Source organism: Panthera uncia, assembly GCF_023721935.1.
Source record: "Panthera uncia isolate 11264 chromosome A3 unlocalized genomic scaffold, Puncia_PCG_1.0 HiC_scaffold_11, whole genome shotgun sequence".
NCBI lineage: Eukaryota > Metazoa > Chordata > Mammalia > Carnivora > Felidae > Panthera > Panthera uncia.
The window spans coordinates 87,854,104-87,868,831 of record NW_026057578.1 but is presented as its reverse complement, the minus strand read 5'-3'; the positions used below and the strand labels follow the sequence as shown (position 1 = coordinate 87,868,831).

At 45.8% G+C, this 14,728-nt stretch overlaps 1 protein-coding gene and 1 long non-coding RNA gene across 4 annotated transcripts in view; one reads left to right on the top strand and one right to left on the bottom strand.

Moving 5' to 3' along the window:
- The first annotated feature begins 415 nt into the window (after positions 1-415).
- The window catches only part of LOC125937118 (uncharacterized), a 27,214-nt gene continuing 12,901 nt past the window's right edge, over positions 416-14,728 (top strand). The window contains exon 1 of the long non-coding RNA XR_007462259.1: positions 416-678. This is a non-coding gene — a long non-coding RNA (uncharacterized LOC125937118). The remainder of the gene's footprint in view (positions 679-14,728) is intronic.
- Positions 6,068-14,728, bottom strand: part of DGUOK (deoxyguanosine kinase) — a 29,968-nt gene continuing 21,307 nt past the window's right edge. For all 3 annotated transcript variants that reach the window (XM_049651726.1, XM_049651724.1, XM_049651725.1), the window contains 4 exons: positions 12,274-12,421; positions 7,439-7,554; positions 6,731-6,830; positions 6,068-6,292 (listed from right to left, as the gene is read on the bottom strand). In XM_049651726.1, the coding sequence (XP_049507683.1) occupies positions 6,266-6,292; positions 6,731-6,830; positions 7,439-7,554; positions 12,274-12,421 (391 nt within the window). In that variant the 3' untranslated portion in view covers positions 6,068-6,265. The remainder of the gene's footprint in view (positions 6,293-6,730; positions 6,831-7,438; positions 7,555-12,273; positions 12,422-14,728) is intronic.

The following is a 14,728-nucleotide window of genomic DNA, read 5'->3' as shown; positions in this document are numbered from 1 at the left end:
TTGCGTTATGTGGGAAACACAAGATGTCGTCTGGACCCACGGGTAGTCCTGTGGGGTTTAAGGTATGAGTGGTGGGAGGTAAACTTACAAAAACATGGCAGCTCTAATACTTCCACACAGGAAGGGCTGGGGGGCGGCTGTCTGGTGGCAGGGGCTGGCAGAAGACCTGACTTGAAGCTATGCTTTTACACAGCAGCTACAGGTTTTCTGTACGGTAGTCTCCCCCTTATCTGAGAGGGACACGTTCCGAGATGCCCAGTGAAAGCCTGAAACCACAGATAGTACTAAACCCTAAACATACTCTATTTATTCCTACACATACATACCTGTGATAATGCTCGATTTATAAAGCAGCACAGTAAGACATTGACAATAATGATTAACAAATTAGAACAATTATAACAACATACTGTAATAGGAGTTTTGTGAATGCCCCTTCTCTCTCAAAATATCTTATTGTGCCGTACTCTACGCTTCTTCTTGTGATGCTGGGAGATGATAGAATGCCCACGTGATGAGACGAAGTGAGGTGAATGACAGGCATTATGACACAGCAATAGGCTACTATGGACTTTCCCTCAAGACGTCAGAAGGAGGATCATCTGCTTCCAGAACAATGGCTGACTGCTGGTAACTGAGCTGCGGGAAGTGAAACTACAGATAAGGGCCGGAAATAAGGTAAGGTGGCCTGGGGAACAGATGGTCGCTGGTAGTAGCAATGGGCGGGCAGGGTAAGGAGTGAGCATCGTAGCCACTCCTGGCATGGCCGTGCGAGGAAGGGGGCCATGTGACCGCTAGGAAAAAGGAGGCGGGGTGAATGCATTTGGGGGAGTCGACTGCAATGCCCACTACACCTTCAACTAGAGAGCAGACAATGAGGTGCAGGAAGACTTGAGAGATTTCAGAGATTGAGAGATTTCAGAATTTGGTGAGAAAGGGATTGGAAGAGAGCTGGAGGGCAAGGATGACTCCAAGGCTTCTAACATGGTCAACCTCGTGAAGAAACAGGCTTTGTTGTCCCGGGGGAGGGGGAAGGGGCAGGGTGGGGTGAGAACTCTGTTTTGCACACACTGAGCAGAAGGGAGATCCAGGTAATGACACCCAGAAGTCCACACGGATCTAGCTTTAAACGTCACCCTCCAGTCTGGGGTTTGCTTCAAAACAATCTGAGTGGTGGGTTGGCTACAGGTGACACAAAACTGGCCCTGAATAAATAACTGAAGTGGGTGAGAAAGTAAAAATTAGCTCAGACTAAGAAAACAAAAGCCGTGCTACCATCTCAGGCGGGGAAGACGGCACAGGTAAGGCCAGCTACAAAGCTGCCATGAAACACTACTCCTCCCAAGGGCACGCTGCTGCTAAAGTGTCATAACCACCCCCTTCTTTGCGTGGCTACTGCTTTCTGAGTCACTGAGCTCACCTTGTTCTCTGAAATGATGGACCGTCAGAAAGTTTGCCGTTTGAAATTTTATCAGTAAAAATGAAACACCCTCCTGTTGCTGGGAGGATCTAAGTCACTTTGACACAGAGAAACGGTCTTGATTTGCAATTCAGGTTTGGAGCTTCAGATAAGGGGCTTCTGAACACAACATTCACTTTGTGCTTTTGAAGGAAATGAACCTGGGCCTGCAGTGCAGTTCAGACCAGGCAGGCGTTGACTCCCGTATACGGAGACCTGCTTTTCTCTGAGCCTATCAAAGCACTGCTTCATTTACATTTTTACCTAAACTCTATCCTTCCCCCAGATCCTTTAATTCTCTTTTCCCGTTTGGTAAGACACCCATAGTTACTCTGGTGAGGTCCCTTTCATCACAATGAATTAATAAATCTGGTTTTGTCAAACTACAGGCTTGTTTCTGGTGATCTGAGGCTGATTGGGTCTGTGTAATGGGGATACAGTTCTTTGCACTATTCCCTCTGCTATTGCAAATGATTCACATTTTCCACGTTTCCAAGTTCTTGAGAAGTACTCACCCCATGATAACAATAGGAGCTATGATGGTGTTTGAGATCTCTGCAAGGGTGAGTTAACAGCCCTCCAAAGACATCCACACCCTAACCCCCGGCACCTGTAAATATGTTACCTTAATAGCAAAAGGGACCTGGCAGATGTAGTTAAGGCTAAAGATCTTGAGATGGGGAGAGTACTCTGCCTTAAAGCAGAGAAACTTTCCTGGCTGTGGTCAGAGAGAGATGTGACCACGGGAGAAGGGTCAGAGACGTAGTTGCTGGCCTTGAAGATGGAAGAAGGGGACACAAGCCAGGGAATGTGGGAAGCCTTTAGAAGACAGAAAAGGTAAGGAAACAGATTGTCCTCCAGAGAATCCACGTCAGAGTTCTGACCTACAGAACTAGAAGATAAACTTGTGCTACTTTAAGCCAAATTTGTGGTAACTTGATATGGCAGCAAAAAAAAAAAAAAAAAAAGGAATACAAGATCACTCAGCACAGTGGGTAAAGACAGAAATGAACCAAGGGTGCCTTGGGGACGCCAACACTTGAGAGGAGAGGAGGAAATGAGGAGTCAGCTAAGGACACAGAAAGGGAGGGACCAAATAGCGGAACACAGAAGAGACCAAGGAGAAAGTTCCAAGGAGAAAGTGGTCCAGATTTAAACTGCCCACTCCTTAAAAGTGAAGGCTGAAGGGTAAGCAGTCTTGCAGTTTTAAAGCACATGTTCTTCCCTTGCTTCATCGTCCTGTGATTCTAGCATTTTCATAAAATAAACAGCCTTTCCCCTGAAACCACCACCTTCTCCTTTCATGCTAAAAGCCGGAGAGTTTGAGAACTTTCACAATCTCAATTCACATTACAAACCCATCAAGGTAATATTCCGGTTCGGGAAGAGTAGGTTTTACGACATCACAAGTGAGAATGAACTCTATTTTTATGTGCTAATCTAAGTTATTTGACGTTGGAGCACAGCCTAAATGGGAGTGGGACAGTCACCGGCCTGGTGTGACTGTGCTGTGCTGGGTCTCCGTGTTTAAACACTCCTCCCAGACCTGTCCCTCCTCGAATGCTAAGGTCCTCATTAAAACAGTCTCTCTAGACCATCTCACTACCAATTTGGAAAATGGCAAATTATTTTACCCAGGTAGACTGTCCATGGTGCTATCTTACAGAATATTCACATTCTTTTTTTTTTAAGTTTATTTATTTATTTTGAAAGGGGGGAGGGGCAGACAGGGAGGGAGAGAGACAATCCCAAGCAGGCTCCGTGCTGTCAGCACACAGAGCCCAATGCAGGGCTTGATCCCATGAACTGTGTTAATATGACCAGAGCCAGAATCGAGTCGGGACACTTAACGGAGTCACCCAGGCACCCCCGGAACATTCACATTCTGAAGGGCAAAGTTTATGCAGGGAAAGAAATGCTGAATTTCTAGATTTTCAGGCTTTTTCTAAGTGAAGAAGGTGAAGGATAGGAGCGTATTCCTAAATTCTAAACCCACTAGTCTTATGTGGTTTTGAGAAGCTGGGCCTAATGCCTCATTCTCACACAAAGACATTGCCACGTGACTTTTTCTCTGCCTGAATACCCTGCCCCATTAATTCTTCAGAATTCGGAACAGTTGCCACTTTCTAAGGGGGGGCTGTCCCAGCTTATGTTGGCTCCTTCTGCCATAAGCCCCCACGGAACACCCGTATGTTTCCTTTTGAACCGCTCACCACATAAGCAATTACTTGTCTGCTCTTTCACCCTCACCATCCGATGGCGAATTCTGCAAGGTAAGGACAGCCTGCCTCCGCTGTGCTGTTATCTCCTTGGTCTCTAGCATACAGGAGATACTCACAAATATTTGATGACTGATTAAACGAATGAAGGGTGGGGTCCCAGTGCTCTTATTCTGGCTTTACATTAGTGGTTCCTGAAAATGTAAATGGGAATTAAACATTTGGGCCCCTCAAAGCTAACGAACCAAAAGCACCGAGTTTCTAAAACATACCTACCATCCAATGTTCATCCCTGGTCTTGTCCAAAGCCTGAAGCGGCAAACAAACACAAGAACAAGGGGGTCGACAACACTAACAAGAGAATTCAATGGGAAAAGAGAATCATCTTTTCAACAAATGGTGGGACAACTGGATATGTGCATACAAAAGAACGAAGTCAATCCTTATACCACACACACAAATTAACTCAAAATGAACCACAGACCTAATGGAAGAGCCAAAACTATACAACTCCTGGAAGAAAACTTAGGAGCAAATGTTTGTCACCTTGGATTGTTCAAAACTTTCTTAGATGTGACACCAAAAGCCCAAGTGGCAAACTAGACTTGGTCGAAATTCAAAACTTTTGCGCTTCAAAGCACACTATCAAAATACACCCGAGGGAATGGTAGAAAATATTTATAAATCATGTCTCTGGTAAAAACTTGTACCCAGAATATCCAAAGTCTCTTACAACTCAATAATAAAAAGCCAAATAACTGAAGAAAGCACAAAGGATTTGGGTATTTTTCCAAGGAAGAAATACAAATAACAAATAGTAACATGAAAAGACGCTCAATATCATTAGCCATCAGGGAATGTAAATCAAAACCAGGATAGGATACTAGGACGGCTATAATCGAAATGACAGCAAGTTTTGGCAAGGACCGGGAAAGACTGGGGCCCTCATTTATCGCTGCAGAGAATGTAAAGTGGTGCAGCCACTTTGGAGAGTTTAACAGTTCCTCCAGAGTTACCATTTGACCTGGTAATTCCACTCCTAGATGTATATCCAAGAAAATTTAAAATCCAAAAATCTGTATATGAATTTTCATAGCATTATTCGTAACAGCCCCAAAATGGAATCCACATGTCTATCAATAGATGAATGGATAAACAAAATGTAGTATATCCATACAATGAAATATTTCGTCACAAAAAAGAACGATGTACTGATGCATGTTACAACATGGCTGAACGTGGAGAACCTTGAAAGAAACCAGTCACAAGAGGCTACCTATTATGTGATTCCACTTACATGAAATCTCCAGAAGAGTCATATCTAGAGACAGAAAGTAGACCGGTGACTTCCTAGAGCTGCACTGGGGTGGAAGAAGTAAGGGTGATGGGGAACAGGGAGTGACTGCTACTTGGTTGGCAATTTTTCTCGGGGTGCTGACGACATTCTGGAATTGACTATGGTGATGGTTGCTCAACCCTATCAACCATACTAAAAACCACTGAACTGTGCACTTTAATTAGGTGAATTGTACGGTACGTGAATCGTATCTCAATAAAACGGTTAAAAATTTAAGTATGATAAAGAAATGCTGTGCTTCCATTTCACGACAGCATACATTTGTCAGAAGCCAATCTCACACTCGTTTCCCCAAGCATAAAGAGAAACACAGGTTTCTGTCTCCTGGGACGCTGACTTCTGAGCTTATTCGTTTTCCTGTGTGCCTGCATGACTGTTAAGGGCTCAGTGCAGGGATTCATGGAGGTGCAGGCTTCTTGCAATGGAGCATTTCGATTCTACAGAGCCATGCATTTTTCTCTTGACAATAAATTGTCCTTGGAGCTTGAAGTGCAGCACAAAAAATTCTTTTTCCAGCACAGTCACTCCATTAAGATCACCTGAAACTCACTGGGTATATTTAGGGCAGGCCAGAGTGCCAGGATGACTGAATCCTAAATGCAAGATGCTGGGACTTTTGGGCTCATGATTTGTTTTCTCCCTCCCTCCATCTTCCTTTGGCCCAGGTTCTTCAGCTCTAGCACAAAGGTCAGAGCACCCCACACCCCCAAACAAAAGTGCTGGATGGGAAGAGACAGGAGCATCCTGGAGTTCGGGTTCCATTCTCTAGTGCTGGGGGCCTGCACTGAGTGTCCACACTCTCCCGAACCTCTGTACTTCCCTCCTTCGTGCCCAGGGCAGGGCTTGGATGGGAGTCCTGGGAACAATCCCAGCCCAAGCGCATCAGAGGGAACAAGTGAGCACACAGGGAAGTCTAGGTGGTGAAGGATTCAGGAGAAAAGCTATGGCTGTTCTCAGGTGAAAATGGCTCATCTAGAGGGAGATTCAGAGTGGGCACCAAGAAATATGCACAGGGATAAACCAACAACTGGATTAACAGAATAAGCAAAACTTCCACTTTATTTTAGAAGCCTTTGAGACATAAAAGACAGTAACTGCAAAGTCGAAGGCTAACCCAAACCATGCACCTGAGTGTCAGAGCACTCTAGGGGCAAAAGGCGATGGAAAGGTGCATGACTTGGGATTTTTCCAGCTTTAGAAACTCAGAGAGCCAGAACATCCCGGGACTGGTTACAGATTATTTACAAAGGTGTTTACCTGTGCGAAAGAGAAAAACCAAAAGTTATATTTCACATTTTTAGCGCTCTACAACAGTCCACCCACACTGCATATGTAGCCGAGCCCACGAGGTTTTGTGAGGAAGGGAAAATAGGCATGGGGGAGAAATGGGACCTGCTCAGGGTCATACAGTATCAAGTGGCAGAGCTGGGAATAGAATCCATAAATTGTATTTCCCCAGTTCTAAAATACCTTTGAGGAGGAAGTTAGCTGGGAAGTCAATTATTTAACAATTATTAGCCCAAATACTTTAGAGAATAGGGATTATATTTGTGACATGTACAAGGTCCCACGGGCTTTGGAGTGTGAAATGCAATTTGAAGCACAAAGCATAAGACCATCATTCTGAAGTCTGAAGCAAAGACAAAAGTGCAATAAAGGAAAATCACGAGATGCAGGAGTTAAGATCCTCCCCACCTTTTTCAAGAGTTCTTCTTGTTTGGTTTCTTCTTCAGAAAAATCATCATTGACATCCAATACCAGCACTGGAATGTTCAGCAGAGCCTCAAAGTGGAGCCTTGTAAGAAGCATGAACGTTTTAGGGGACAGAAAAAAGAAAGCTGAGCCAACCTTCAATACTCACCAAGTCTTAGTAATCCATAGAAGAGATCTAAAGTCACATGGCTTCTCAATGAAATGGCATGTAAATAGCAATTTGAAAAAGAGTTTAATAAAGTTGGCCAGAAAGAGGAAGGCTGAAATTTCTCTTTAGTCTTGAAATGGATACGGAAGGTCAGAGCCCTACACATTTCAAGTGGACAGCATGCCAAGCCCGAAGGAAGGAGAGGCCAAAACTAGGACTGTCAACTTAGTAAGAAGGACAATTTCTCCAGAAATTTTCAGACCTTCACCCTGAGCTAACTATATCACTATCCTCAATCACAATGTTCAATCTAGGGGAATGTTAAAAAACAAAAAAGGTGAGAAACAGAATCTGATAAAAAGTCTCTTAGCATATACAGATTACATCTAACATTTAAGTTTCTGAGTTGGATAATGCTTGGCATTTCCAACCACTCGGTACACTCTCAACCTTCTTATGGGGCTGCGTGCTGAACTCATGTTTGGGCAACTGGCTTGTAGGGAGGCAGGTGTCTGTGTGGTGCTGCCCTCTTCTCTGCTTACCTGGTTGTCTTGTGAACAAGCCAGGCTTCGTGTTGACTGTGAAGCTGCTCGAGATATGCCAGCTCAATTCCTTTCTCCTCTTCCCTGGCCCTGTGGTGTAGTCTCTTCCAGCAAACCTAAAAGACAATCCCCAGGCCCTGCTGAGCTCATGTGTTATCCTGGCTGTGACAATGCAGTCCTCAGGGGCTCTCTGACTCAACTCATGATGTCTATCCTGAGAACAGTAAGCCATGACTTTGCTTCTACTGTCTGGTTTTCTTATTCAATCACAGGGTAATGGCAAACTTCATCAACCCTTTTTTTTCTTCTTCCCAATCCCATCCAGGAAGTCCCTAAATTCTCTTTAATCTCTCTCACCTCTGTCCTAGTCAGGTCCTTATCACCTCTCACTCAGATGGTGGCAAGAGCCTTCTGGCTCTCTGCGTTCTGGAGGCGGTGAAGTGCATGGGAACAGCACAGGCCTTAAAGTCAGAAAACCCACAATTCGATTCCTGTCTTCGCCTTGTACTAGTGGTGCAAGCTCTGTGGGCTTCCCTCTCCTCCCCTCCACTCACCCCATGGGGAGTTGGTGAGGACTCACCAAGGTAAGGCATGTCAAGTTCCTGGCCAAAGCTGCTCTCTCCTCCCAGTGAGACCCCTCCACCCACCCTTCCTTAGTGCTGCAGGAGAGTGGCGGTGCGCTCCTTGCTGCGAACACTTCCCAGGCTCGGTACTACCTACAGCCACAGAGCCCCAGGTTCAAGGAAGCATGAGGAGCATATTTACAAAATGGAAAATCTGAAACACGACTTTCATATCCTTTCACTCACTGAGTCTGCAGCAGAATGCAAACTCTGCCCAGGTCGAAGATAAAACAAAGAAGTAAACAAAAAGTGAGGCTTAAGACTAACTCTCCTTCCCTCCCCCTTTCCAGAGAGTGCATGATTCCACTCTGCCTTCACCTGGTAGAAAAGTCTGAAGCACACTGGCCCAGAGAATGTCTTCTCCTCCTTTACCTGTCGCACAAGGCCATCCCAGATCCTGGCCACCCCTCCTACCTCTCCACCTTCATCCTTAGCACCTCCCTGGACTCAGTGCCATTAGCCAGATCGGACCCGCAGGACAGGCCGAGCTCTTTACCACCTTGAGACTTTTGCTCCCAATCTTTGTTTTGCCTGATTGCTTTCCTTCCTCTTTCCACATGGCAAACGTTTCATCATTCAATGTCACCTGTCCTGGGAAGAACCGGTGGAGTAGCCCACTGATCTAGGACTACCCTCTTTCAAACACTTAAAAAACTTTATCCCAAATGTAAACTTTAGCTGCAAATGAAGCACACAATACTCCCAAAGACGCACAGAGTCCTTGCTGTTTCCCTCTCGCTCAGCCCTTCCTCTAAGGGAACGAAATCATGTAAACAAATTTCATTTATGAGCTTATGTCCAACTTTTCAAACTGATTAACAGAGACAGATCTGACACGTTAATACTTCTAGCACCCATTCCTTCTTGCCAATCTTTTCCCCTAATCAACTATCATCCCAAACTTAGATGAAGTCCTTATCCTTGGGATTTTATAATTTACTTAGACAATAGGTAAACCAACACGCAAAACAGTGAATCAAGTGCTAAACTGTGAGCTTTGGATCTTTCTTCAGTGTAGCAGTTCAGATGAGGGAGGGAGCAGCTGTGCCCCAGAGTCAGAGAGGTGTTCCCTGGAGGAGGCAGGGCCCCCCCCTTTACTTCTAGTACCAGCTCCTGAGCACCACTCGGAGAGCCGGCGCTGTGCCAGGCCCTGGGGAAACACAGGCCGCCGGTGGCATTTCAGCTGTCTCAGGAGACAGAGGGAGGCGTGTACAGGGAGCTCTGAGAGCACAGCGGCTGGGAGCCGGAGCCTGTCTTGTTCAGGGCCGAGCACTGGGCTGGCACAGCCAGTGGTCAGTGAAAACTCTGTTGCCTGCCGCCGTTCGCTGAGTCCATTTCTGCCCTCGTCTCCCTGGCTCTGTTAACCTTTTTCTCCTGCTTTCATCTTCTCCATTTCTACTTTCTTTCACCGTGAACCTGCTTTCTTCTTCCTCTTTCTGCCTATACACCCCCCCCTTACTGCTGATGGCTTCAAGACATTTCCCCTTGTTCTCCTCCCTTCCCCATCACACAGCTTTACACCCCCAACTTCTAGCTGCCCAGTTCTCGATACCACAGCAACCAATGTTAATTTTGTATACTTTCAGAAATATTTTATGCATATACACATTCTTACCACCACTTTTTAAAAAAAAACACCGTACTTGTAAACGGTGTCCCACTACATCCCCTGTGCTGGCTTTTCTTCACTTAACAATTAGTGTTTTCCCATCTTTTTTATGGCTTTAGAGTTTTCCAATGTATGGATAGAGCACAATACATTCAACTGATCCCTACCGATGACCACTTGGGTTGTTTCCAATAATCTGTTATTTACAAACACTGCTGTCTTGCACATGAGCCATTGTGTCCATTTGGGAGCATATTTATGGTATAAATTCCAAGGAGCATGATTAACAGGTAAACTCCTACTTCGAACATTCGGCAAAATTCTTATTTTACTGGTAAGGCTACATCAATTTTTTTTTAAGTAGGCTTCACACCCAGCACGGAGCCCAATGTAGGACTTGAACTCATGACAGTAGGATCAAGAACTGAGCTGAGACCCAGAATCAGACGCTTAACTGACTGAGCCGCCAAGATGCCCCTCAACAAATTCTTTTCTTCAAAAGTCATATGCAAGCAGTGCTTTAGACCTGTGTCTCTTGATCTCAGTCCTCACGAAAGGACACACCTGAATGTAAGAAGGGCGGTGTAGCTGCACACAGCAAGTGGGGACCTTCTTGCTGATCTGCCCCCTTGACCAACCACCGCAGGAAGAGAGGCTGCTTGGACACTGGACTGTGACCGCTAGTGGGCCTGGCCACTCTACTTCCCAAGCCCAAGCCTGGGTGCCACAGGTACCAGGAAATTCCGGCATACTAGCTCCATGCTGCCGACAGTCCCCGGCAGGGCTGCACTCTCTTCCTGATTCCATGGGGCTGGGTGGGACACTGAGGAACAGACATTTCTCTTTTGACTGTTTTTTAGGTTGGCTTGCCTGTGTTTTAGAATTTAAGGAAGAGCAGGTAGAAAGGAGCAAAATGCCCTACTGAGGTCCATCTCACATGCTCTAAACTCAGTATTTCTTTCCCAGGGCTTTGTACTACAGTATTGGGCACTCGCATGGCTTTTCACATGCAGACGTGTTCACGTCTGTTCTCTTCCCTCGGATATGGTCACCTCTGAATCTCACAGGAGGGGGTCAGGGGTGACTCTGGGGAAGGATATCAGCATTCCTGGGTCTCTGGCTCTACAACCATCAAAAGACCATCAAAATCCACAACCAGTCTTAAAGCTTTTCTGCTTTTTCTACCATTAAGTTGCAAGAAACCTTCAAAGCCCCTCATTTTTTTTTCAACAACCCCCCTCATTCCACCCCTGCTGAAGGAGCTCAGTTAGTCTCTCCAGGAAGGTGTGTCAGTCATACCACCACCACCGCGGCCACCATCATCACCACCACCACCGTCACCATCACTTCTCACAGTCATTCCAAAGGGCACAAGCAAGTGAGGAAGACTCTTGCTGGCCTTTTCTCCAGCTCCTGCAAGCCTGTGTGATGGGCTCTCCTACCTATCTTCTGACTGCTCAGTCTGCTCTCAGGCCTGCCCCTGTCCACAAGGCTCAGTCCCATCTCTAAAAAGCATGGCCTCTAGAAAAAATAAAATAAAAAAAATAAAAAGCATGGCCTCTAATCAGAAAGGAGCTTTCCTCCTAAGATTATGCAGTGTATCTGGTATTTGACTATACATTACATATGTCTCAAAAGCCGAGAGCAACACACCTCTCAAAAAATACCTCCAGCCTTGACTCAGAATCCCACTCCAGAAGAGCCCTTGGAGACCACTAGTCTCAGCCACTGGATTTAAAAGACAAGGACCCCTCCAGGGGAAAGGCGTCCAGGGTCACTGCCGGTCAAAGACTCTCCTTCCTGGTGCTCCTTCTATGATATCACCCTATTGCATACTAGGCTGGCTCCAGGGTTCAAGTCAGAGAGTCATAAAATGTAACTTCTGTAGTCCATTCTCAAGGTTCAAAAGGCAGCTAGCTATAGGGGCGCCTGGGTGGCTCAGTCGGGCGACCGACTTCGGCTCAGGTCACGATCTCGCAGTTTGTGAGTTCGAGCCCCGCGTCGGGCTCTGTGCTGACAGGTCAGAGCCTGGAGCCTGCTTCAGATTCTGTGTCTCCCCACCCTTCTCTAACCCTCCCCTGCTCACGCTCTGTGTCTATCTCTCAATAATAAATAAACATTAAAAAAAATTTAAAAACAAAACAACAACAAAAAGGCAGCTGTAAATTACAGTAGTATCAGGGTGAGGTGAGGAAACTCTCCACTGCATCCCAGCATCCTATTCAGGAAACCATCAAGACCACCCCAGACTCTGATGGATGACCCAGTTGGAGAGAAGGGAAAGTTGAGGCAACGGAGTACAGGTGACCTGGTCAGAGGAGCCAATCTGCAAACCCTGGGTGATAAAAACAATTCCCAATTTTCTCTGTGTTGTTACTCCATTGAGAGAGTCCCTTTCAGTCATTTGCTTTAGCCCTCTACTGCAGAAGCCTGTGGGAAATGGGGTACTCGATGCCAGAATGGGAGGGTGTTTACCCTCTACCCACCACGCTCCAGATAATACCCACAATCTAATTTCTCCAACCAGAAAATCAGGGGTTGGAGAATGTCACCTCTCAGGTTTCATATGGCTGGGAAGCTTAAGGCTTGAAGTTCTGCATTACCTGGGGAGTAGCCTGGAGGTAGATGAAGCCATGTAATTTGACCCGGCTGGCAAACTCCTGCAGGAGAAAAGAATGCCAGTCCTGATAGATATGCCATTCGATGTCACTGAGGGAACCATTTTCAAAAAGATTCTTTGCAAAGATATACCTGGTTGGAAATGTAAGTGGGATTGGGGGAGGGGAGAAGAATGGGAAAGGGAATAAAAGGCAAAAGGGAGAGAAGCAGAAAAATCAATAACCAACTTGTTCCACGTCTGTTCAAACCACTTAACCTTTCTAGTTCCTCATCAATCTTTAAGAAATCTGAATTCTTAACCTAGATCTCCTTCCTTGTCCCACAGCAAGATGGGAAATAGCATCTAGACTTTAGAAGCCAAAATCACAGCTCTCCAACAGGACTGATCCACTGGGAGAAAAGGGGCACTGGAAAAGAATATCATTGGTTGCTAGCAATTTTCCCTGTTGGAAGCCAGTCAGAACATACAGCATATGGTGCATGAAAACTGAAACTTTTGAGATTTCTCTATTATTATTGTAGCAAGCCTTCAAACAAAAAACCAACCTAGGGCTTGTGAGGGCTTCTGAGTCTCCAAGGCTGCTGAGCCATCCTCTCATACAGCTAACAAGCGGAGAAGGAAATGTACTGAAGTGGGGTCACCCATGCAGCAGGAAATGCATTTCTCACTAACTGCAGTATTACCAAGAGAGCAGACCTTCCCCCAAGCACACATGAGCTCTTCTTTACTTGTTTCCTCTGTTGCTGAGCTTCTAATCCAGGTACAAGGAAGCTAAATCTAAAAATCAAGCTAGCTTGAGCCTTGCTTACTGCCACAACAAAAGGAGCATCTGGTAAATAGGAGATCAGAGCTAACAAGAAACCCACTGCTTCAGAAGGGTCAATTCTGCTTTCAAACGTCAGGCATCTTGATACAAAACACAATTTACATCCTAAACAGTGAACACCAGTTTCTAAGGCAACGCTTAGCAACTGGCCACTTCTGGGAAAATGAAATTCAGAATCCTTGCGTACGAATGGCCCAGGGAAGTATATACCACAAGGCCGCAAGTGTTGCGATTAAAAGAATGGGCTGCAGTGTCACATTCCTGAGTGTGAGCCTGGCCCCCAAATTCATAAGCTGTGTTACCATGGGCAAGCCATCAAACTCCCTGAGCCCATTTCTTCCTCTACACAAAGGGGTAACAGTAGAACCCAACTCAGAATTGTTGTGTTGACTGTTTGTAGGACAAGGTGCTTGCTGGAGTGACCGGTGCATAGTATTCAAGACATCGTAGTTGTTACTATACCTACTTCTTTGCTAGGCTGTAAAGAAATTAATCTGGGAGCTCCAGAAGTCAACTCTCCCAGTCTGGAATGGTTTAGCTATGGTCTAGCCGAAGGCAACAAAAAGATGACTTCTGTAACTCAATTTCTGAAAAATATTTTCAGCTTCGTCAAAATTTAGAAACTAAAATCTTATAAAGACAAAAAACATATCTGTTATAAGCCTTTACGAGGGATCCTCATCTTTCTTGAGGATGAGCACTTCTTTCTCCCAGCTGGTGTTGATGGGGAGAGAGGGAGAAGGTTGGGCTAAGGGAGGGAACTACTGCATGTAGGTGCCACAAAGAACAAGCGTAAGGACCCAGGCATCAGGGCCCCTGTTCTAAAAACACATGCTTTTGTTCCTTTTAACTCAAACCAAAAAGATTTAGGTTTCTTCCTCCCAGTCGTCCTCTCTCCCAAACAATTTGTGTTCCTCCTTTGAGACACACATCACACACGTGTGCACGTGTGCAGTCTCAGAGTCCCGTTAGAGTAGGATTACCCTGAAGGAAGGGACTGGGTCTCCTTTGCTCACTGCTAAGTCCCAGGATCCAGCCTGGTGTCTGAACATACAGGGATTTAATAAATCTGTGCTTGAGCAAATGAATGAATGAATGTTTTCAAAATGTTTATTTGAGGGAGAGAAAGAGCATGCACGTGAGCAGGGGAAGGGCAGAGAGAGAGGGAGAGAGAGAAAAATCCCAAGCAGGCTCTGCGTTGCCAGCATAGAGCCCTGATGTGGTGGGACTTGAACCCATGAACTGTGAGATCAAGGCCTGAGCCGAAACCAAGAATGGGATGCCCAACCTACTGAGCCACCCAGGTGCCTCAAGTGAATGAGTTCTTTAAATAGGGGAAAGGGTCTGGGGGTGCCTGGGTGGCTCAGTCGGTTGAATGTCCGTTTGACTCTTGATTTAAGCTCAGGTCATAATCCCAGGGTTGTGGGATCAAGCCCCGTGTCAGGCTTCACACTGATCGTGGAGCCTGCTTAAGATTCTCCCTCTCTCTCCCTCTACTCCTATCCCCTGCTAGCACACGCTCTCTAAAATAGAAAATTAAAAAAGGGGAAAAGGCCTAAGTTACCATTAGGATTAAATGAATTATCTTTTCTACCTCAAAAATGCCCCCCTC